Genomic DNA, 24,915 nt, shown 5'->3' with positions numbered 1-24,915 from the left:
AAGTGAGAAGGCTAGCAGGTAGTTCTTTCACAGAGCTCTGCCTTGGCTCTGAACTACGCTGTCATCACCACAAGATCCTACCACCAGAGCAGCTCCTCACCCAGCTGCACGACCTGCTAGTGCTGCTGGGGCCAGTCTCCATGGAAAACCTGGTCCCGCCACTGCTACTGGAGTCTCCATGGAAACCGGCTGCAATGACGAGGGCAGGGGCTGCTGGGAAATGAAGTCCAGCTGTTGGCCGGATCTGCCATTTTGCTCACACCTAGTCTAGGGTCTCAGGATCAAAGATGATTTTCTGCAGAGACACCCCAGTTGTCAGAGCTCCTGCCTTGGAGAAAGCGTGGATTTATAGTTCACCACTTCAGGGACACACTTTTCGAAGCAAGGATATACAGACTTTGCAAAGACTCCAAAGGCAATTATTCTTTACTTCAGCTGGCAGAAGAAGTATATAGATTCCAAAAAAAATAGTAAAACAATAAAACGCCCACAAACATTATATTCCTCTGGCTCAGTTTCCTCACCACTCTTGACCATTCTTTGGCTTAGGTGATCACCTTCTAAAGAAGCTAGGATCCCATTTTCCTGAACATGGCTGCTTCCACTTTCTTCAACATCCTTTTTCTTACACCTCCTTGTTTCCTTTGTTAAGTGACTAATTTATCTCCCAAATCTGTCTCAGTCTCTCCCTACATGATCTGTTGCTTAATTATCATTCATTTGGAGTTCATACTTTAAAAACTGGTCTGCCTGGATTTGAGCCATCTTGTTTAATGGTTCCCTGTCTGAATGGATGACTGCCACAATTTAATAACCCTGCACCGTTAGCAGTGTGGCTGGTACAACAATTTTTCCTATCAAAAGATAGCAGAGAAAGCAGAAAAGCCCTACATTCAAAATGGAGTTTGACACATATATACTAGAGAAGCCCCAGTATCAAACAGAACATTAATAAGCTGCCATAGATTCATCACACCAGGGTAAAATTTTAATTAAAATCACCGGAAACAGCTGTAAAGTATCAACTTACATATACTATTTTATGTCAAGTCTAGTCTATCATATAATATGACTGAATCAGAGCTATACACAAGCCTCTTTCTTTCTTTCTTTAGTCTAACAGATAAACAGCAGATGGTTTTTGAGATTTACCAAGTTAATCCAGAGGGGCTTATTTTCTAGATGGCAAACCTCAAAAGAACAACTCCCCATCACACTAAAAATTTACATAAAATCAAACAAACATGATCATTAAATTACACTCTCTAGCTAACAAAAAAACCCCTTTCACAATATACTTGCTTTATTTGCTGTATTCGACTTTGCTTTTGTATTGTTTGCCTGTTTCTCTCCTAAATGCTTTCTATGATACATGCTGTAGTTCTAGAGATGGTGTATATCTATTTCTTGGCTTCTTGGATGAATGACTTTTTTAAAAGGTTACATTCACTAAAATATGAATCATTACTGTCTTCATAAGTATTTTTGCGTTGTCAAGTTTAAGATTAACAAGGCATTGATTCTCAATTAAGATGCTATTTAAGAATGCACTGAAGGTAAATTTGCCAACAGGTACTCAGGCAGTTTGCCTCACAGAACTGAAGTTTAAATAGAATAGAACAGGACAGAGGTTTGAATGCAACACACCAATGTAATCAGTCCATCTTCCCAAGCAGAGAACTGTACCCGACAGTACATGTTCTAGTATGTTGTGCAGTATAACAGTAAATGGTTTACTTTAACTTTAATCTTAATATTGTGCCACTACTTCTTTGGCTGCCTCTCATACCACTTTAGATAATTCCTCTCTCCTTTGTCTTTTGCACTTTTCACATATTTGCAGATTGCTGCCCTGTCTGACAGTAATCATCACTTTGCTAAATGATACATGCTTAGGCTTTTCTTTCACCCAGTTCAGCAAAACATTCAAACATGAGCATAACAAATTGAACAAATTTAACTTCACACATGAATTTAAACTGCAGGAATGTAAGCAGGCATACACAGACCAACACTGCAGTTATATTTTTGCACCTTTCACACGCATGTAGACAGCCAATCACTATTACCTCTAGGTCTCTCTCTATTTTACAATTCTCAATGTATTTCTTATGAGGTATTAGCTTAATTTTTTCATAGCTCTCATAAACTGAAAAAGAAAATGCTATGTGCATTAATTGTGCTATGTGCCTTCTATATCAATATCTCAGTAACACAATGAAAACATCTAATCTGTTTAATGAATCAGTATTAGCTATGACTAGAGTTATTCTGAGGGAGTTTTAACAGTTTGAATACTGGTATTGATATGGTCTACCTAAAGTAACGGAATTAAACACCAAGTAGAGTAGTCACATAGCCAGCTGGTAACTAGTTCATGAAGCAGCAATGCAAAGGTTCCCCAATTATGAATGTAGTGTGTATTGCTTATAAAATATAACACAAATGTTTAAAGTTTATTTTTTTAAAAAATGTATATGAAATGTATGTATCATGGAAGTATAAGATTTATAGATAGTGCAAGCAGTGACTGCTATTGTTAAGGTAGACTCAGTTTGCACCTGCAGAAACTTGCGAGAATTTAAGAGCTAAATGCTTCAAAAATACAATTTGCACTGTTTTTATTAAGTATTCTCCATCCTCTTACAGATACATGTAAAAGGACTGGGTATACTCCATGTCAAGGCTATGGAAGCTAAGCAGGACTTTCCCAGGAGTGGGGTAATAAAAGCGGTGGGCAGGAAGACTGTGCTTTCAATTGTTCTCCTTACTGATGCTTAAGGAAGTGAAATGAAGTACTGCACTGAATAAGACAAAGGTCCTGGAAGGAAAACTGTATGTGCTCACATAATTAAATCCTGTATCATAATGAATCTGCACAAGGAGTCTGAATTAAAATTGTTCAGACAAACTTAATTGTGATGTTTCCTAATTCTTAAGTGCATGAATTTGCAATCTTGGTGTTTGCAATTTTGGTTGTATTTCAGGTGTTTCAGCCAAGATGAGAATTTATTTTTAACTCATATGTGTTCATCTTTCACTTACAGAAAATAAATAGTATTGACTACCTTAAGTGGAAGGACTTCTTTATTAATCCCGTAGAAGTAGGACATCGCTTGTGTCCATGAGCAAAGACCTGCTACATTTCCACAAACTTTTTTAGCAGTCTCCAAATTATAATCTTCCATCTCTAAGTAAGGCTCTAGCAGTTCTACTATCTCTCCTGTAATTGAATCCTATGGAATAAAAAATGGAAAATATATTTTTGTGTACCTCCAAACACACTTACAAAAAGCACAATACATTGTAATGCCTAAAAATTGAAATGAGGCTTTTTCCCTAAGAAACTTAACAGAAATTACAAGAAAGTTAAGACATAAATTACATTTTATGATTAAGCTATATTAATTTTTGAAAGCATATACCCCTTTTTGGAATTACAGTCAAGTTGATAATATTTTTAGAACACAATTTTAAAATAAAGACCTTCTTCACAATATGATTTTTTCTTGTAAAAGTGATAAAGTCATAGACAAGTAGGGCTGAAAGAAAACCACTACAGGACATCTAGTCCAACCACCTGCCTGAGGCAGGATCATCCCTATGCAGACCATTACTATATATTAAATTATATATATTGATTACTATATATTAAACATTTCATGTGACTAATTATTGTTATCAATAATAATCATTTTATCATAATAATAGCCATCACATTGTATTTGGTTTTTATTTTTACTCCATATTAGAATATGGTGCAAGACAGCATTATTGTATAGGAAGCACCTATACAGGATGCAGTTATTTAAAGCTCTGTTTAATATCTCCTCAAGAAAGATGATACATTTCTATTAACACAACTTCAGTAACTGAAGATCTGATTTATGGTTATGCATTTATGGTCTTAATTTCCTGTTTGAATATTTCTTTGTATTAACTGCAGAGCATGTTGAAAAAATGGAAAAAAATCTGTCAGATTTCTCACAGTATGACTGCACTTGGAAGCACAGCACAAATAAAGCAAATGACTATGGGCCAGATCATCCCTTTGTTCACAATGGAGGGACAAGTTGTGTGTAAAAGGAGCCTTTTGAAACTCGGCAGATGTCAGCCACAATCTGACTGGTAAGTGCAGACACTCTTTTAGTTTAGTGCTAGCCTCCCCAAGGAGGCAGAGAAGTATGGATGAGAACAGAAGTACAGCCATGCCCCTTCTCCTCTTACTTGCAGAAATAATGAATAGGGACCTACTTAAATCCTAGTTGCATGATTTTTGCAGAAAGCAGAAAATGGCAGCTTCCATGATCACTGCAAAAAAGGGTGTTTCCTGCAATTTTGTGTAGAATCGCCCAGACAAAATTGAAAGATTACTGGAATCCAAAGAAAGAGTGGCAATCGCTGCAGCCACAGAGAATGTGGTTTGAGAGAGAGCTACTGAGAGGCTGAGCTAGTTAAGTAGACTCAGTGACGGCACCAGTCAGGAAAGCGAAAGGATTTCAGCACCATCTTTTGTGAAACTAGATGCAATGCTACAACAATGCTGCAGTCTGAAGATGAGCGGTGACCTGCTGGCCAATAAGCAGCAAGGGGGGCTTTGTGGTACATGGAAGGTACCTGTAAGGGACCAGCAGTAGGACACCCCAGTCCTTCCCCCTGATGCCCTGTGGGTACGGTTTGCTTGGTGTCGTTGTTCTCCCTGCAAGCTGTGAGTGTGTGTGTGTTCCTCCATCCTGTTTCCCAAAAAAGATAAAGCTGTTTATCACCCCACTGGTCTCTGCTGAATGGTGACTCAAAGACAGAACCCCAAAGGCATGGAGGTCTGAATGAGTACCCCATCCCTGGAAGCTAATGACTTAGAGTAAACGTTATAGGCTTCTACATGAAAAGACTGCAAAATTGGCTCTGTGTGCCACAAGCAACCTGCAAAAATCCCTTTGTCTTGCTGTGATTTAGGTATGTCCATAGGCAATGCATGCCTCCTGAGGCTGGGAGGGGCATGGCAACTGCTCGCAGGTGGCGACGCAGGCATCAGAAGCAAGGGTGGGCCAAGTGGGGACTGTCTACAGGTGGCTGCAGCGGTGTTGATGGCAGGGGTCCCCTGTGGCAGATTGCCAACTGGGGAGGATGGTCCCCCAGTAGCTGGATGCCGAGCCCGGAAGTGCCAGTGCCTCTTCTCAGGAAGCGGGTCGGTACCAGCACTCTACCTGCCCCCCCTGCCTGTCGCCTAAGCCGAGAGTGCTCACTCTCAGGGGGGGCACCAGCACTCCCAGGGGGTGCATATGCACCCCCTATACATCATCTATGGGTAGGTCCCTACTAATGGATGCAGAAGGAAAGCAGGTTGTTTCATTCCATGCTTGTAGAGGATGTTAGAGCTGCTCCTCTAATTATGTGTGGCCTACAATAAGACAGAAATTCTTTGGTGGCTTTGACTGCAACATGACCTGCTTTATGCCCGAAAACAAATTTATATTTAACAGCCTTGTTTGACCCTATCCTAATAACTGCTAAGGATGCTTAATTTTAGAAAGAATTCCATTTAACATGCCATTCATTATTTACATTGCACCTTTTCTCTATTAAAAAACTATTAAAAAAATTAAGAAGCAAATCCTTAAGTATGAGGGTGCTTTAATATCTGTTTAATTACTTGAGGCAAATGGAAGCTGTTCTCTTACGCAGTACAGACTGCTAAAGCTTATGCATGATAGCTGTGGACATTTAACTATAGAGGTATTAAAAGTTGCCAACCACTTTTTCTACAAAATATTACTGACAGATTTCTTTTTATGAGTTTAATCACCCTCTGATTCACAGCCATGGATTAATATAATATGTCTTTATTCTGAAGTTGCTTGACAGAAATTCCTGTCTTATACCTGACTGATCCCAACATACTGTAATAGAAACAAAGATGATAATGGTAAGAGCTGAAAATAGGTTTAGATGTGTTTACATAAAGAAAGTTTGTTGCATGTAAGATAGCTGCCTGAAAAAGTTTATATTTTTTATCCTTTTCACTATTTGGGGTGAAATAAGAATCAAGCCTAAATCTCTCTCAGAGGTTTGAAAATTCTAGGTGAATGATTTTTTTAAATTTGTTTCATAACTTTAACATTCTGTACTTCAGCCAGAATCTGAAGTGACCCTTACAAAACCAGGATCTCTGGACACCTCACCAAAAAGTAAAATGTACATCCTAACTCCAAAGTCAAATAACTCAGGCAAGAAATGTAGCCAATTCATAACTCAAAACTGTCTGAGGGTTTCCCACCAGTGTATACACTAACACAAAAATATACCAGTAATTTAAGAAGAGAAAGAAATAATTTAGCAACAAGGAAAAAGCATCCCATACTTTTTAACAGTATTTTTCATGATCACTTTCTGCAAAGATTTAGATATTTCCACAGAATTTGTTTTTACTCTTGAAAGCAAAGTTAAATGCATAGAAATCTATGAGTAGGGCCATGTACAGTATTAAGAAGTGCATGAAACAGGAAAACTCATTAGGACTTTTACTTCATTTAGGAGTACAGGACCCATTGTCTTTATTCTTATTTCCCTTTCCTTTTTTACTTTAGGGTGTATTGAGACACTGTTGTGAGATCAGAGTTATGAAAAAATGTGTTGCAGATTTGTTGCTAGAGGAAGTCATCTGCTCTGGAATACTTAACTCAAAAGAATCCATCTTGTGTAGAGAGGCATTTCTACAAATAAGTTTGAGTTTTTGGCTAAGTTCATATATGTGTGGTGGATTAGAGAAAGTGAAGTACAGCCTTCTCTGTGGTCACTAATGGACTGTGGCACAACAAAAGAAGGTTTTTGTGAAACATTTTTGCTTTTATACCATAAAACTTTATCCAGTATTGACACTAAAGTGTTTAAAAATTGAATAGTTAACAATGATTCAGTTCTAATCCCTGGCAAAGGCAAACATAGTCAAAATGATCTTAGAGAACATGTATGGCATTTTGAGCACTTTTTAATCAATGTGAAATGTTTCACAAGTTTTTCACAAGATAAATAATAATTTCTTAGGAATAGTAAATATTTTAGAGTAGGCAAGAACTTAACACCAACACCCATGCCAACAAGGCTGGTAATACAAGGAGACTTGTAGGCTGTTTCAACAACAATCATCCACATGTACAGATCTTCACTCAAATTTTGATCATTCCTTTTTTTAGACAGTCTCATTGAAGGGTAAGGATAAAAACTAGATAAACTCTAAGTTTACAGCTTAAGTTCTGACCTATTAGTTGGGACACTTCCATTTACAAGTCCAACTCCTTTGGCAGGCTCCTACACCATCTAGTTCTCTTTAGCAGACATGACTATAAAAAAGGGTGCTGTGAGATCCTTTTAAGAGTGATGAGCAATATTGGCACTGTTAGGTGTGCAAACACCTACATATGATTTGCAAGATACAATTAAAGAATTCAAATTGAAAACTGTAGTGTCACAAACATTTCTGACTTGTGGTGGTCTTTCTGAGTTCTTTGCAACAAGAGAAATGATTCTACTATTTTTCTTCAGTAAAAAAAAAGTGAAAGCTAAGAGCTGGTATTATATAAGGGGTGAGGACCAGTGCTATAAAGTAATGACCAATGAAAAAAGAAACAAGCCTTTTTAGTAATGTAAGTACATTCACAAAAGCAGCCATTTAATTCATAAAATCAGTTACTGAACTATTAGTTACTACAATAAAATATGCATAGTATAAAGGCAAATGTATCTAGAGAGGTTGTTATGGGAAATAATAATAACATTTCTTTTTCACCTTTTGGAAAGTAAGCAACATGCTAAGAAATCCTGAATTATTCATTAGCTTCAAAGCTTCAGTCCATGAGGGTTTCACACATGGTCGTTCTGGGTCAGCTTGCACAGAATCAATTTTTCTTTGGAACAAAAGCAGCACACAATCCATGATCCGCATTATCAAATGAGGAGGTTTACCCAGTTTACGAACAGTAGCAATATCAGCAGGCTTAATAGTCTGAAAGATAAGAGAAAAAAATGAGTCTCTTACTTAGGCAGTCTCACTGAAATAGACCCAATTTGGTTTTTGTGGGGAGGGCGCAGGGAGGGAAGAGGGAGATAAAGTGAACATCTGCAAATCCAGTTCTGCAGTAACTGGTTTTCCTGTAGTTTTTACACCTTAAATACAACCATGAAAACATGCCCTCTTTTGTGTAATCAGAGAAGACAGAAATATAAGCCTAACATCCTACATCCACCGTTGCCTCCTGGTCTCTCTCTTGTGTCTAAGAGAGTGGTCTTCAGAATATATTGTAATCTGTAAACTAGGGATTATATCTTACTGTTGAAGGCAATTTAGAGAGTACTACAGAGGGAAAATGACTTCAGTTACTTGTATAAGAAAACATGAAAAAACAGCTTCTAAGGTGAAACCCAAAAAAAGCTGAAGAGAAAAAATACCCCTTGGAAAATGATATTACTGCTATCAATACCTCTGTAAAGTTCCCCCAAATCATTAAGAGTACTGTGCACTTGCTAGCCTGAAAAAGAAGCTGTGCACACGCCTGACAAGCATCCTGGATGGAGGATCAGAAGCTTTATTTTACCAGCAAATAATACGTGCGACTGCTGCATATTATTCCCTCTCAGAGTCTCTCCACAAGTCCTCTGTAGACCTGAGCAAAAGGCAAAAATTCCATCCTATGGGACATTCTGACATTTCAAAACTGAGTTTTTTCCCAAATTAGGATGCACATAAGAAATTTCAAAATTTTTCAGGATTTTAATGTAGTCAGAATGGTCCAGAAATTATGTGAGGCAAGAATTTTTTAGGGTACAAGACAAGTGAGACTTGAAAAGGAATGTCTTGCATTCAAAAGCTCATCTCATTTCATCCTAACTACATAGTTGGTCCAATAAAGCATAACTCCCTAAGAAATTCTTGTCCCTTCAGAATTTTTCAGAAAATTGAAACTATAAAATGTTTCTGCTTAGAAATATTAAAATCTTTCATTAAGGGCCCCTCTACACATGCAGGTAAAGGAGCGATGGAATTTTGTGTGTAATCCACGCAACTGTACCTCCTGCCACACCACACATGCATGGCAGAAAGCGTGATTGTAGGAACATGAATCAGAACCCATCGTGCCCTATTGCCAGTGTAGGGGAAGTCCAATCCAACGATGCCCCTGCACCAGCAAGAAGCTAGCCCCTGCAGCTCAGAGCCCTTGCAGCTGACAAGGCTCTCAGCTGTGGGGGTATACCATATGCTTCCATGATGGGGAGCCCCAATCACCTGACCCACTTTCCCAGCTGCAGGTTCATCCCATGCACCCCCATGGCAGAGGGACGGTAACTAATGCAGTGTCCCAGCTGCAGGGGCACTCCATGCATCACTCCCCACAGCTGGGAGATGGCAACTGACACACTGTTCCAGCTGTGGGGGCACTCCATGCACCCCCATGGCTGGGAGACTGCAACTGGTGCCAGCTGAGATGACACAAGTTGCTGCGGAGGCATGAGCTACACATGTCAATTAAAGCTGGATAGAAAGATGCTATAAAGTTTTTACACATTTTCCAGCTCTAACTTCATAGCTGTTTGGATCTTTAAAAGGCAGGGCAGTTAATACGCATGTGGAGCTGGTCTCCATTACTTGTGCAATTAACCTCATAAACGTGTAATACATGTGTAGAGAGGGCCTTAGACACATGCAATAGGAAAGACACATTTCAGCATTTATGAGATGGAAATATGTCTTTTTGATTAGGAAACTGATCCAAAACACTCAGCTGTGAGTCTGCCCAACATTCACAGGTATTTATTGATTGTGGTGATGTGCCTCAGGAGAGCTTCTAGAACTGATGATCCCATTGTTTCTATCGTCCAACTTTCTTGGTTAGATTGTCTCCCACAAGGTTCCCCCCAAAATCCTGTGATTCTCATCATGCATGACACAAGTTGGTCAGAGGGAAATCTGCATTATATTAAAGATGATAGCATTCAGGAAGGCCAGCCCAAAGGAGAGAACAGGGTCTTGAACTACAACTCCAGAAAGAAAAGCACCGACACAAAAATTAAATGTAATGTTTTGTTGAATTGATTAGAAACAACTTGTTTCTAAATCATTGAGAACCAGCCCAAAATGAAACATTTAATTTATATCTTTCTAATGGATGAACAAAAATGTTCTCTTGGAAGTTTCCACTTTTGCAGAAACTGCATTTTCCCCAAGGAAAAACCATTCTAACTGAACATTCTTAACCAGCTAGACTCTCTCTGACTTTCACAACCAGCTACACAAATGCTTAATGATTGAAACCCTCCATGTTATATGTGCCTGTATGTCAGGCATTAATCAACAAAGGGCAGAAAAGAAGAAAGGCATCATCAAATACTGCAACTGAGTAGGATCCCCACATGCTGGCTTTCCACTTGGCTTTGCACTTACGATGAAAGCAATCTCATAACTGCTCTAAATTATCCATCACTTTCACCCATATCGACTACACACTAGCCAGCAAATTGGTGCAATGTAGCTTTTTGTATGTTATATCCACTTTGTGCTTTGTTGCACCACTTCTTATGTTTATTATTTAATGCATAGTGACTGCCAGTAAAATTGACACTGCGTATGCTTTGTACAAGCGAGTAACTTCAAATGTTCAAAAACAGTACAATTTGCTTTACCTTGACATAGAAGCCTATGCCAATACAGTGCAATGAAGAATCAGGCCAACTGGCATCAACTTGTTTCTGGCAAGTATAAATGCAAGCATGCCAGGCAATTCTGTTTTTTGGCACTGTGCATAAGTGCCAAAAATTCCAGTTACATGGCTGTGTCCTTGCCATTTGGTCACAAAGTGAAAAAGGATTTGACCTGCCTCCTCCTATGCGTCTTTATTATATCAAGAGGTAAGGGTTTTCAGAGGTGATATCTTTTATTGGGCCAACTGTACAGCTGGAATAAAGTTAGATAAGTTGTTGAATGAAAAGCATTCTTCTTCAGGTATGAATTTATTATATCAATTCAGTTCTGACCTGGAGTGCTGCTTCGGCTTCCTCCAGCGCAGGTCTTGCAGCCTCCAATTTCTCTTCAGCTACTGCTTTATCCATGGCAATTTCATCCACAATGGCCTGGGCTTTGTCTTTCACCTTTTGAACCTGCATTTTCACATTTTCAGAAGCTTGAGCTTTCATAGTCACTTCCAGTAAAACTTCATCAGCCTTTTTTGAAGCAGCAGCCAAGTCTTGTTCTTTTACTGCCAGCTCTTTTGACAAATGGCTTATAGAAACCTCAGCTTCCATCAGTTTTGCAAGACCTGTCCAAAGCAAATTATATTTTTTACTCTTGCAATAAGTAAGAAATAAGTCTGAGTGACTGAAGTTAGTCATCCCTCCTCATATTTAAACACCTAAGGCCCCCTCTACACGTTATAGGTACTGGGCAATTAACTGGTTAATTGCTCAATTACCTTAAGACCAGCTACATGTGCAAAATACTTATCCCATAGTAAACAGCTCCAACTAGGTATAAAGTGAGACCTCAAAAATGTGTACTCATTTTATAGCTGGTTGCTATCAAGCTTTAACCTGCATATGCAGCAGAATCTCCCCTGCAACTGAGAACCCTGTTGGCTGACAGGACTCCCAGCCACATGAGTGCACCATGCCCAGCATGAAACCACAGGGCCCTGGGATTCAAGGCAACTGCGATTTCCAGGGCTCTGGGGTACATGAAAATGCTAGGCCCAGGGGATTGTGGTTGCTGCAAACCCCAGCCCTGGGGGCACCCTCACAAGTGAGAACCCTCAACTGAGGGGGCTCCCAGACCTGGGTTTTGCTTCTTGCTGGATTCTGGAATCAGGCTCCTCCTGCACCAGCAATAAGATGCAGTGGGATCTAATGCACAATCCCTCAGTTGTGCCTCCTGCCATGCATGTGTGGCATGGCAGGAAGCATGATTATGGGGATTGTGCATTAGATCTCATTGTGCCCACTCTCTGGTTGGGGCCAATACTGCAGCAGCTGCCTGTCCCCTCCTTCCTCCTTGTGCTTGATTCCAAGATGCAAGGCCCTTTTCCTCCCATATTATATGAGGGGAAAGCTTGTCCTGGAATCAAGTAATATGGTATGTGTGCGTATACCCACACACTACATCAACACACATGAATGTTGACGCAAACTTCTTCACTTTGTTTAAAAATCAAGCATACTGTACCTGTTTTCATACGGCTGGAAGAATTTTCAACTTCAGTGAATTTCTCATTGTAAATGGTTTTGTAACCTCTGATGAAGGACAGATAAGATTTTGGAGTCACAAATGTTTGACGTCTGTATCGTTCAAAGTAGTCAACACATTTTTCAGCTACAATATCTTGAAATGTTCCCATAGTGTTAACCACACTTTGTTTGACTTCATCTGTGCATTCAATTTTGTAGGATTCTAAAAAATGTTGTGCAACTGCTATTAGAGCATCTTTAGGCCAGCGTTGAAACCAGTCCATGGTACATCCTGAAATCAAACCTGGAAATTTTAGTGCACGAGTTCTGAACTTCTCACCAACAGGAGAAAAACAAAGAACCACATGCAAATTGTTGCGGACCCGAGTAAGAAAGTAATCATAAAGATTTTCATTGGTTGGAGAAAGTCTTGGGTGTTCTTTCTTCATTGCAGGTATCAGGTCTTGTGTTATTTCATCTATCTCCTCTCGTGTAAAAAGATTGGAAACCTCACCTGAAGCCAAAACATTGTTCATATACTCGAGAAAAGACTCATCTTTGATTTCATTGTCCGTGAATATAAAGGTAACACCCTTTCCTTTCTGTCCAGCAGTGCAGTACAGAGTTTTCAGATCATCCAAAAGGTTATTGGTGCCATATGTTCTAAGAGAGGCAAAGGTTAAGAATGGAGAACCCAAAACAACTAGGTCATTTCAGAATATACTAATTTATTGTCTGGCTCAATCCCAAATAACAGAATGTAAATATGCAAAAATCTAGAACTCTTGGTTCCAAAATGATACCTTTTATTTCACCAACTGAGAAACTGCAAAAAAAAAAAATTATTTTTCTGCAAGTTTTTGGGCTCTTGCACCCTTCATCAGGCACAGGGAAAGTTCAAGATGGTAATAAGTCCCCATCTGCAGGAAATAAATATGGGGACTTTTTACCATCTTGAACTTTATGAAAGGTGCATAAGCCTGAAAGCTTGCAGAAAAAGGGTTTTTTTGTTTGTTTGTTTGTTTTGCAATTTTTCAGTTGGTTTATAAAAGGTATTATTTTGGAACCAAGATTTTTGCAATTCTTTTTGTCTCAGACCAACATGGCTACCACTTACATCCCTGAGACTATAAACATGAAATTCATTTATGCTACCTCCCTTCCCAAAGTCAAACCACTGAATTATGTTAGTTTTTTCTAAAGCCACTTTGGATTAATTCAGCATTTACACAAAGTAGAGTAACTGCCCTGAAATCAATGGGACTGCACCCTGAAATAAAATAGTCAGAGTAAGACCCTGCTCTGATCAATCACAAGGGCGTGTGTACTTAAAGCTTTGTTAAAAATAAGGGAATTTCTGCAGAGTCATGCTGGCAAATAGGTCCAAATACATCTAACCAGGAAATAAAGGAGCCACTGAGAGCAAGGACTGAGCTGATCTTAAGAAATACCTGAAGTAGAAGAAGTGAATATTAATATTTAAATTCCAATATTTGGGCTAACAGTTAAGAAAAAGCCCAGGAAGTGATGAGTTTGCACACTAACTTACTCTCCCTGTAGTTTCATAGTTTCATAGTAGCTAGAGTCGGAAGGGACCTAGGAAGATCATCTAGTCCGACCCCCTGCCTTGGCAGGAAAGAGCACCGGGGTCAGATGACCCCGGCAAGGTGCTCATCTAACTTCCTTTTAAAAATCCCTAGGCTAGGAGCCTGCACCACTTCCCCTGGAAGCCGGTTCCAGGCCCTAGCCGCCCTGACTGTGAAGTAGCGCCTCCTAATATCTAATCTAAACCTACCCTCCGCCAGCTTGTGACCAAGCTCTGAGGAGAACAGAGAAGCCAGCTCTTTTACACTCCGTTTATATCATGGGTATAAAAAATGACCCATGACAATTAAAGGGAGGTTTTGCTATTAATTTCAGAGGTGCAGTATCTGATCCACAATTAAAAAAAAAAACTTGTAGATTTTTTCCATTGTATCTTTAGCCAAATGAATATGAAACAAATATGCTCTTTGTTTCCTTAAGTAACAGTTCCTCTTTGAAATTAGCATCCTGTTTCTGACACTGTCCAAAAGCAAAACACAATATTTGAAACACCCAGAAGACCAATCCTCCACACTTCAAAAAAAGTCCACTGATTCAATAGTAAATAAATGATAAAGAAAATATTTTTACATTTTGTTGAAGCTCCCTTATAGTGTTAATACTGTCACCACAGAGAAGCTGAAACAATACAGTAAATTTTGTTATGCTTATTGACTATAATTAATACATTAAGTCGCATTACATTTATCACAATACTGTATTCATTCAAATCTAAGACAAGCCTTTTTCCCCTAATAAGCATGGGGTGGAGCCCCTCATCTTAGATTTGTATACAAAGTGGGATGGGGCAGGTGGCTGCTGCATCCCTGACTCTGGCCCTGATTCTGGGGCAGTGCCAGTGTCAAATCCATAGCAGATGCCTACCTCCCTGCCCCCTGCAGCTTCTGTTCCCCACTTCTAATTGTCAGGTGCAGCTCAGCTCTGGCTTGGGCTGGATTCCCTCCCATCATGGAGCACAGGGAAACTCTGGCCCCTGCTCAGCCAACCAGTAGTGCTAATGCTGCTGCATGGTCTGGCAAGGGCTGCACTTCCATGTGCTGATCCATGGAGAGAACAGAGTCTGAGCAGTGTCTGACAGTAAGGGCGGAAAGGCAGGGAGAGGTGGAGGCTATGGGGAAAGCAGGGGGAAGGGGCAGAGACTGGAGAGAGTGCAAGGAAAGGGGCAGAGACCTGGGGGATTGAAGGGGGAAGGGACAGAGACTGTGGGGAGCTGGGGGTGGGAGGTCCTAGTGGTGGTGGGGATAGGAAGGCTGTAGGGGGAAGAAGTGGAAAGGCCAGAGGGCCACCTGGACCCCCCCAGCCACTGCATTTCCCTGCTGTAGCAGTGGGGGAGGGGGACGAATTCAAGTCAACCTTTGATAATTAGATTGTGTACCTGGAATATTATAACAAATTTATACATTTTCCATATACAGAATCTAATTATTGGGGGCCCATCTTAGATTCAAGTAAATACAATACTTACCTTTTCCTGAATGACTGAAATATTCTTTCACTTCACTGGTGTGAATGTAATTTTACAGAAGAGTGAGCCATATTCCGGATTAAAACTTATTTCTCTAATCTCTCTGTCTTTTGGTCCGCCTCCTGCATATCCATCTTCCCTGTCTTTCTTTACTCCTACTCTAAGAAGTTTGTAGGGGCTTTATTGTCTTTGCCTTGAGTACAGCTCACAGCATCATGATAGAGGAATCGATATCTGTTTCTGAAAGATGGACCTTGTGGTGAGCTGAGCTGTCCTGCAGCACCTCTGACTTTTAATCGGTAGTGCAGTGATCAGACAGGAAAACATTCTTGCTTATTTAGTCAAGGAAGAACTGGGTTTGCTATCCACTTGGTTATGCCTGAGCCAGGCAAAGGGAAACAAACATTGAGGTTATGTCTATGCAGCCTTCATGGTGAGACCAGGTGCACCCCCATTCACTCACTCCAAGAAAGCAGGCAGTGTAGATGGCTTATTGCTTCCTAGATCATATGCCTAAAGCGGCTCTCATGCTCTGTGTTAGGCATACTTCTTTATGCATGCTCAGGGATGTGGTATACTGGGAATGCTGTCTAATTTGGGGGCTTTGGTATGTGCTGAGTGGCTAGGGTGTGCCTCTTGGTGGTATTCCTACCCCATGCTTTTATTGCTCGCCCTTTAAATATCACATAGAAAGGGGACCAGTTTAAGGTAAGAGTCACTCCCAACAAAATTAGAAGGATTTTCACATAAATCTTTCCAGCTTATTAAGAAGCAGCACAGATGAACCCCTTAGAGAAACGTTTTCTGATCCTTTGTGGCTGGAATAATGATGGTTTTGAGAAAAGTTCCGTAATATGAAGGAAAGGGAACAAGATTCCCTGCAACTCTCAATCTGCAATAATAAACCAGCAAAAACCACATAAAATTAATTTAAAATGACAATGTTGTGATTTCACTAAAGAATATTTTTAAATACCAAGATTATTGTTTTTCAGCATTACCCAGCAGATAAGACTGCAGTCATTATATGTCAATGTGAATACTTTAGCTACTATAAAAGCGGTTTCTAGATTTTCTCCCCATATGTTTGCTTGCTGGCAGTAATAGTCCAGTCTATATAATCTTTTAAAAGAAGGTATTTTTTAAAAACTGGATTTCACAGGAGAACACTGAGGAACTGAATTGCTTAGTGAAAGAAAAAGGGCTTTGGTTCAAAAGTTTTTATTCCATTTCTGAGTATTGTAAAGGCAACAGAACTGCCACCTGTGCCTTTCGGTGAGCAATTTAGCTGAAAAATGTCTATGATTAGGATTGAAATGCTTGAAAAGGCTTGAATTAGTTTAAATTAACAGTGACTATTTGGTTTACAGGGAGACTAAGAAACAAATGGATCATAGTCAATGTATATGGCACTGTGTTACCTTGTTAGGGTAATTTGAAAGCTTTGATATCCAGCAATATATGATGCTAATCTGGTCAGGCTCTGTTTTCCAGATCCACCCACACCAACCAACAAGGCATTGCCTTGTGGGGTACAGATAATACGGGATATTTTAACCAAGTGGATCATTGCGTCCTGTGTATTAAGGAAAATAGTTAAAATGATACAAAAACAAAATATATATCTTCATTTAACAGACCTTCAGTTACAGACTGCCCTCAGTTAGGTTCTTATCTACATTTACATTCAGGGCCTAAGCCAATGCCCACTGAAATCAATAGAAAAGATCCTCCTGACTTCAAAAGGCAGCAGATTTAGTCCTGATAGAGCAACCCTACTTCATGCTCCCAAAAAAGGCCTCCCATATACATTGCTTGCATTCAGAAAAACTAAGGTAACATTTGCCTTTAAGGGTTGAAGAGGAGCAGGAAGAAAACTTGCTGGGCCTCTTAAGGACTGGTCTCTTAAGCACGATACTTTCAATCTATACAAACTGAAGTCTGTCAAGGAAAAGAAAAGGAAGAACAGAAAAAAAAAACAAAGAGAAGAAAAGAAAGTAAGCTTTCCATTTGTATTCTATCCAGATATTTTATTTATATCTTGAATGGTGACAGCACTAAATTAATAAAGCCTGATTTCTCATAACAAATAGATTTTTTAAATGTTGTTCAAAACCTCTTATTTATGTAGCCCAGTCCCTTGAAAGTAGACAAGGCAAAAAACCAGTATTGATCTGAAACTGTATAATGTCCAGACAACCAGAGGTTTCTGTGAAGTGGGATTAAAGGATCTTTTCAGGAGAGTGTAACCTCAAAGGACACAGGGAGAAATTAGCAGGGAAATAGCAAGCTTGGGGAATTTTGAAGCAGGGAGAAAGAAAGGATTGGGAACTGGAAAGTGATATAAAAGCTAATGAAAGTAGAAGAGGTCTGTAATATAAATAATACAGGCTGCTTGTAGGTATTAACTGCCCCCTCCAAAACGATGCTTTACTTTAAATCCCATGGGCTCCCACACTGAGCCCAGTGCATGCCTAGAAGCAGCAGCATGTTAGCTGGACTCTGCTTGCCCAATGTCTGTGTAGGTTGGGTGGGGCTCTTTCAGGCGCTTTTATCTAACAGCTGATCGACTCAACTTTTATCTAAAAGTGCAAAAAACCCCACTGAAGCATCTGACCTATATAAATGCTGCAGAGCCAAGCTGAAGTAAAATGCTGCTTCTTCCAGTAAAGCACAGGCTTTTTGTTTTTGTTTTTTAATGTCTGCAAGCAGCGCTAAGGAATATCCTGTCCTATCATGCTTGTTTGGTAGAAACCCAGGAGTTTTTCTCAGAAGGTATAATTGACCATTTTCACTTAATCTCAGTGACAATATAAAATTCATGGATCGTTAAATAACGAAAAATCCACAAAGACTGCACATGTATTGGGAAACTATCAATATTGACTAGATAAAATAAACACAATAAGAGAAACAAATACCTTGAAAAATACTAAGTCCACCTTTGCGCCTCTGATGGTTTCATTATACTGCAACATGAACATCTGTAATCTTTCAGCCAAGTGATCAAAAGATGGAACAGGCTCATAAATTTTAGGAGCTTCTAGCTCTACATCTTCAGGTTCATCTCCAGTGGGTTCTGGAGCATCACGTAAAAAATCCACAAAGTACAGTTCTTTGGGGTTACTTCCTAGTAAGTCTTCACCATGCACTTCATCAGCAATCTAAAAATATACATGGTATATTGCTGTCACTAGTGAAATGTTGCTTTTGCTTCCCTCGCAGGGAATACTGAATATCACTTGCCTTACCTTTTTCATCATATCTTCAAACCAGTCTCTGTCATTCTGGCTTGTGAACCTATCTGCAATTACACGTTTGCATTCATGCTGGAAGAGGGCTACCAAAACACTGGTGCTCTGGCAAACTTCAGCTGTGACTGTAAGTATCCCTTGCCAAATACGACTGAGGTCTCGTAAATTAAAGATGTAATGAAATTTAGCTGGAGTTGGTAGCATCTACAAAAGAAAGCCATAAGCCGTATTTAAGTAGCTATTTAAGAAACACTGAAATTTTTAATAGTTACCTATGTGTTTTTAAATGAATACTGACTTTTTAGTCAACTTTAACAAGAAGTTTTCATTTACAGCAGAAACTCATGCTTGATGTTATGAAAGCCATTATCCTGTGAAAGCAAAAAACGACTAGGATGCTCATCAGTTTTTAATTATTCATATGTGAGGCACCAATGTTCCTGAAATCTTCAAAGCCATAGCAATAAGAAATTAAGTGCAGTCAAGACAACTCCATGAGCCACAGAACTCAAGGCCTCAGAAAAACGGCAGAAACTCCAATCCCCTCACTGCTTTACTGTCACTTCTTCTTATTCTGTCTCTCTGTCAGGAATTGTTCTGTTTACAAGCTAAAGGAAATGGGAGGAGGGAAAATGGCAGAAGAAAAGTAAAACAAAGAATCTTCTGAATGATAAACAGATGTAAACGTTACAATTTCTTAATGGATAATTCATAAACAGGAAAAGGGGTGTATTGGTTGATTATGTTGTTCATTATGAATAGGAATTTATCTACAAAGGAAGAGAGAGTGGGAGGGGGCACTTCTGAGAGGCAAAAGTCAGTTGAACAGATCAACAGGAATAAAAAAGGCAGTTAACACATTGAGAGACAAAGGGGTTAAAAGCTGGAGTTAACAGCTAGTCCAGGTAATGGGATAAGAATCCCATAGTCTCTGTTGAGACTCTGCTTAATACTATCCATTCTGTGGATAATTTCTTGTATTTAAATTCCTTTCTACTTAAAATCCTTTCTTTCTGCAAGTCCATGCATAGCATCTGATGAAATAGGCTGTTGCCTACAAAAGCTTGTGACACTCTGAAACAGCTAGTCTCTGTGGGGCTACCCTGTCCTTTCTTTTGTCTGAATTCAGACTAATATGACTAACCACCTCTGCTCATGGTCATATGGGCTATGGACAGACCTTCAAAAAGCCTGAGCCTGAACTGATTCAGTCTTTGCAGGTTAATCTAACCTGGCTAGGCTGAATCAGTTTGTAACTGCAAAGACATCCCAGAAATGTATGCATATGCCTGTAGTGGCTCAGGTTAGAAGCCAGGAGGTGTGGGAGCAGTCTTCCCTTTCCTTTTACAGTGCTGAACTGAGGGGGGCATTGCCAGGCCCAGGAAGGATACTCTGATTAGGGTGGGATCCGGCACTTCTGACCAGCCCAGCAGGGAATTGATAACACAATGTAAATCATCCCTAACTCAGTGTTTATCACCCAATTAATACAACAACAGAGGGACATTACCAGCTACCTGTTGATTCTGCCTTTGTCCCATCTGCCACAGCATGGACCATAGCCAGCATGTTGTTTGCTAGCTAATGCTGAGACAGTCTATGTAAGGCAAAGAGGATACCGGAATCCCTGCTCGGCAGGGAGTGGGGAGGGGAGGGGTCAGCAGTCTGGTTTAACTTAAACCAGCAAGGGTTCTGTGACAGACATTGGATAAACCAGTTTGACCCAAATCAATAAAGTCTGAGACTACATTTCAACCAGGTTTATCTCAAACCAGTTTCAGCCATTTTGAAACTGGTTTATGTGGACTGAACATCTGTTCTGTTACAGGTTTAAACCAGTTTCTGATCACTTAAACCGGTTTATGTGTAATGTCTGTCCCTAGCCACAGAATCACTGTATCAGAGGGTTGGAAGTAACATCAGGGGTCATCTGGTCCAACTCCCTATATGAATGCAGGTACACGGTTCCTAAACCACCTCTGTCCACTACTTATCCAGCCTCCTCTTGAACTTATCTAGAGAAGGAGATCCCATAATTTCCATGGACAGCCTCTTTTTTATTGTCTTGGCAGTAAGGAAGTTTATTTGGAATCTACTCTGTTGCAACTTAAACCCATTACTTCATGTCCTGCCCTCTGTGGTAGGAGAGAACAGTTGTTCTCCCTCTTCTTTATGGCAGCCTTTCAAATATTTGAGAACTTCTATCATGTCCCCCCCTAACCTCCTTTTCTCCAAGCTAAAAACACCCAGCTATGCAGAGGCAGAGGAGGGATTTAAGTTTATCCTATGTGTTTGTAGTGCCTCATGCCAAGGAGCTGCACTGGGGTGTTTTCCATGTGCTACCACAATATAAATATTAAATACTATCATCCCTACTGTCACTCCAGGAAAATCATTGTTACAACACATTTTTCAACAGAGAATATAGCCATGGGATTCTGATTAACACCACAGTGGAAAACTGTACATATTCTACTATAACAAAAAGGCCTAATTCGTTTTTGTATTTCAGGTTGCAGAAATAGACTTGTTAAAAATAGTCACACCTTTACCTTTATTTTAGTTGCTTGCCAGACTTTTCGAGTTGTAGGTACTAATGCTGATGCTAGTTTACATATCTCTTCAGGGAAGCCTCTGTGTTCACAGAAATAGCCTTCAGCTACCGTTCGAAATATTTTGTCAATAGATGCATTGGAAGGCAATGTGCAGTTATAAATAGTAAACTGGCGTTTCAGGCGCTGTGGAATATCATTCCGACCTCCTCCAGGGTGAATCATGGCAGCTACAAACTGGATATCAACTATATTAGTGAATTCTCCTGGCTTTTCTAAATTGTAGAAACCTTTTTGCTCCATCAATTGCCTTACAATTTCATTGGTGATCTATCAGCCAAAACACAAACAGAAATGTCAGATATTATTTCATTACGTTTTTACAGTTTGTCTGAATACATATATCCAATGTAATAAAAGATCAGGTGAAAAACAAAACACACAGTATTTTGCAGTGAACAGTGCTTTTTAAATATATCATCTGAAAGAGCAGAGGTATAGCCGTTCTTGCACCTCATCTAAGTGGGAATCCAGGGCTGGTGTCCCAGTTGCCAACTACTCATTATGCTACTACAAGAGAACAAAATAGGAAAGGCGTGGAATTCTATTTCCCTCTATGCACCTAAATGTCAGTTTCCCAGCTGCACACCAGTGTGCTTTTGGTTCTGCCTCTAGACTGTGGAATTTTACAGCCTGTAGGGACGTGGTCAGGCAGATCCTTTTGCACAGGGTGAAATTGAATGTGAAACTGTAAAAGTCAAAACCTGTAGTTACATGGCTGCAGATGTGCCAGTTAGGTGCATAAAGTGAAAAAGACTTCTACTTGTTAACTAGTGCCTAATGTCCTTCTAGACCAGTGGTTCCCAACCTTTTGAGACTCAAGGTACCCTTCTAAAACTTTAAAAAATTTAGTGGCACTCTATTTAAAAATCTAATATAAATGTATTATGAATACCAGAAATACATTATTTATAATGTATATAATCAATGTGCTTTATAATTTTACTATTAATGAATAATTGAATATATAATTATAATTATAATATATTCACCATACTACCAGATGGAACCGTGTTGTGTGCCTTCTGCAGAGCCAGGCTGGGAAACAGCTATGGCACAAGTGTGTGCTCTTGCCACAGACCTTCCCAGTCTAACCCAGCACAGTGTCTCACAGAAACAGAGGCATGCAGGGCAGCTGGAACTGTTCTGTGCACCTCTGCTTTCAGGAGGTACCTAGGATTCAAAATGAGAAGTGGCTGCAGCAGAAATGTGCACCTACCTGCAGCTCCGTCTGGTTCAACTCTGCATTATGCAGCAAGCATTATGCAGCATTATGCAGGCAGGTATGCCCTTCTGCTGCAGCTGCTTCTCAGTTTGATTCTGATGCGCCTCCTGAAAACAGAGGTATATAGGACAATTTCAGCCTGTGGCTGTGGTGGCAGCCTGACATCCTGGCAGATTCTTGCAGAACTCTGCGATGCCACAGTAACCCCAGTTGAGAACCACTGCTTGTATTTTAGTCGTGGCCAAGTTTTGGACAAACAATTAGCATTCCACAAAGTGAAAGGATGTAGGGCAGTTTAGAAAAACTTAGCATTTGAAATTAAGCATATTCGATGCCAACGAATACATGAGAAGCAGATGGGCTCAGAATCAGCTTTGCACTGAGTGCTGAGCCTGGACTGTGTTTAATGAGACATGATGATCAGGAATGAAAAGGAATGAAAGAGACCAGCTTTGGACGGGTCTTAAATGCATAAGTAGGAGTGATTAGTTTAGTGGTAAGTATGGTATCTGCTTATCCAAGGGATAAATACTTGAAATTAAAGCCAGGATTCAAAGAGGGAAGGCGCATAAAATATTTATTAATTACATTAGTTTAATTAATTTTTAACATTCACATAAATACCTAAGCACTTTGGATCAACTGTCTAACCTGTCTGGGATTTCGGTTAATGATAACTTTGTTTTAAGGTCTGGATAAATTAGGAAGGAAGGATGGTTAGAATGCTCCCCAAATTTTCCTGCGCCTTTTCTTAAGTTGTCTATATAAGCATAGTTATTTTAGTAGAAAACAACAATTCTTGCTTGACATATCAGTGCTTTAAGCACAGTTGGTTGTAACTGCTACAAATGCAGATTATAACTGAGATTGACAGCTTAGAAGTCTTTCATGTTGTTACCAGATAGCTTGATGTTTATTCTGACCATTTTGTTCTCAAAATTTCCAATTAATTAGAAAAAAAAAGTGGCTTGTGGATATTTACCTAGCAGGTCTTCATAGGTGTGCCTATGCTATGATGTTTTTTCTAAGGTTTCCCCAATAGTGGGAGCCTAAGTATCAAGGGTTTTTTTTACATGTGTTCCAAGTAGGGGTGCTTTAAAGAGAGCAGCTCTGAGAGCCACTCTAATTAAAGTGCCTGCAGTGTCTCATGTATCAGCATCCCTGCACTTCAAAATGGCGGCAGGGGTGCTTTAACTAAGCGCAAACAAGCTTTAGTTAAATCACCCGTTGCCATTTTGAAGCACAGGGATACTGATATATGAGACGCGGAGGCTGGCTGGAGTGCTCTAATTAGCATGCTCCAGCAGACTTGATTAATTTTGTTGGCTCTGACATGCTATAATTAAAGTGCGTTGGAGCAGCCTCCCTGCACGTGTACAGGCACCCAACAATGCTCCAGATGTGCCAGTGCTTGAAGTATTATATTGCTGAACACTGCCCGAACTGGTCCATAGGACACACTACTTAGGACATTAGTTGCCTATGGTGTCTTATCTAGATCAGTACTCCTATCATTGCTGCTAAGCATAAGAAATTTTAGAGAACAAGCTCCTGTGTTAATATAGCTAATGTATGTTACAAAGACATGTTTTAACAAGTACAATTTTTCAGTTCTCCTGAAAATACATGTATAGTCTTACAAATGCAATCCCTGATTTGAGAAACAGGCTTTCACATTAGTTTCCACTGAAAATTCAGTTGCTAACATTTTTTTACCTGATCACCCCATTCATTAATCACAGGCATGTTGATGTCATCAATAAAAACAGTCATTTTCTTCCCAGATGGAGGACCATAGGTGGTTCCCATTCTTTTATCTATGTAACTTTCTATACTACTTTGGAACATACTTGGTAACGTTGCAGAAGAAAAGTTTAAACACTTGGTCAGATGAACTTCAGGATTATATTTGCTGGTATAACCCTGTAAAGATAAATATTCTTAATGCAATTTGTAAGTACAATTCATAAGGAACCAATTTCCAGGGACTGAAATCTAGAACACGCTTCCCAATGCTCTACAGACCTCTGTGCCAAAAGTGGTTTACACCCCTTATGGCTACAGTTGCTATAGGTACTGCAGCAAGACACTGCGGGCTAGCTAAATAGCACTGCTGATGAGCTTCACTTTTGGGAAGACTGCAGCCACAATACTTGAGACAATCCTGGAAAATAGGAGATAGTGGCTGCTTTAGTAGTACGCACACATGGTCACATACAGTCAATGAGAGATCCTGCTGTTCAGTTTGCGTGTAAAATCAGAACCAACATACCCACAGCCACCAACCACTTAGCAACTTGTAAGGATCTTGTCCCTGGCAGACATTACACTTAAGATGTGACCAATCAGTTTAACCTCGTCTTAAGTAGTAACCTGACCACGTGTTCAAGAAATTAATCAAGCTATAAAACATGGAATAAGAAACAAAGTTACTACACAAAATATTTGTAATAACTTTATGGTTGGTTCCCATTGTGCCTTAAACTGAACATGTGACTAACACCAATCGGCTGATCAGAGCTCCCAGCTGCGGAAGCACATTGGCGT

At 39.7% G+C, this 24,915-nt stretch overlaps 1 protein-coding gene across 1 annotated transcript in view; it reads right to left on the bottom strand.

Moving 5' to 3' along the window:
• The window catches only part of LOC109313479 (dynein heavy chain 5, axonemal-like), a 275,004-nt gene that overhangs the window by 93,717 nt on the left and 156,372 nt on the right, over nucleotides 1–24,915 (bottom strand). The window contains exons 51-59 of the mRNA XM_019540081.1: nucleotides 24,085–24,291; nucleotides 21,084–21,413; nucleotides 18,529–18,735; nucleotides 18,199–18,441; nucleotides 16,699–16,853; nucleotides 12,206–12,870; nucleotides 11,026–11,306; nucleotides 7,787–8,002; nucleotides 3,069–3,236 (exon numbers count right to left, since the gene is read on the bottom strand). Of these exons, the coding sequence (XP_019395626.1) occupies nucleotides 3,069–3,236; nucleotides 7,787–8,002; nucleotides 11,026–11,306; nucleotides 12,206–12,870; nucleotides 16,699–16,853; nucleotides 18,199–18,441; nucleotides 18,529–18,735; nucleotides 21,084–21,413; nucleotides 24,085–24,291 (2,472 nt within the window). The remainder of the gene's footprint in view (nucleotides 1–3,068; nucleotides 3,237–7,786; nucleotides 8,003–11,025; nucleotides 11,307–12,205; nucleotides 12,871–16,698; nucleotides 16,854–18,198; nucleotides 18,442–18,528; nucleotides 18,736–21,083; nucleotides 21,414–24,084; nucleotides 24,292–24,915) is intronic.

This window comes from Crocodylus porosus, unplaced genomic scaffold (assembly GCF_001723895.1).
Source record: "Crocodylus porosus isolate Cpor-Errol unplaced genomic scaffold, CroPor_comp1, whole genome shotgun sequence".
Taxonomy (NCBI): Eukaryota; Metazoa; Chordata; order Crocodylia; family Crocodylidae; genus Crocodylus; species Crocodylus porosus.
This window is presented reverse-complemented; position numbering and strand designations above follow the sequence as displayed.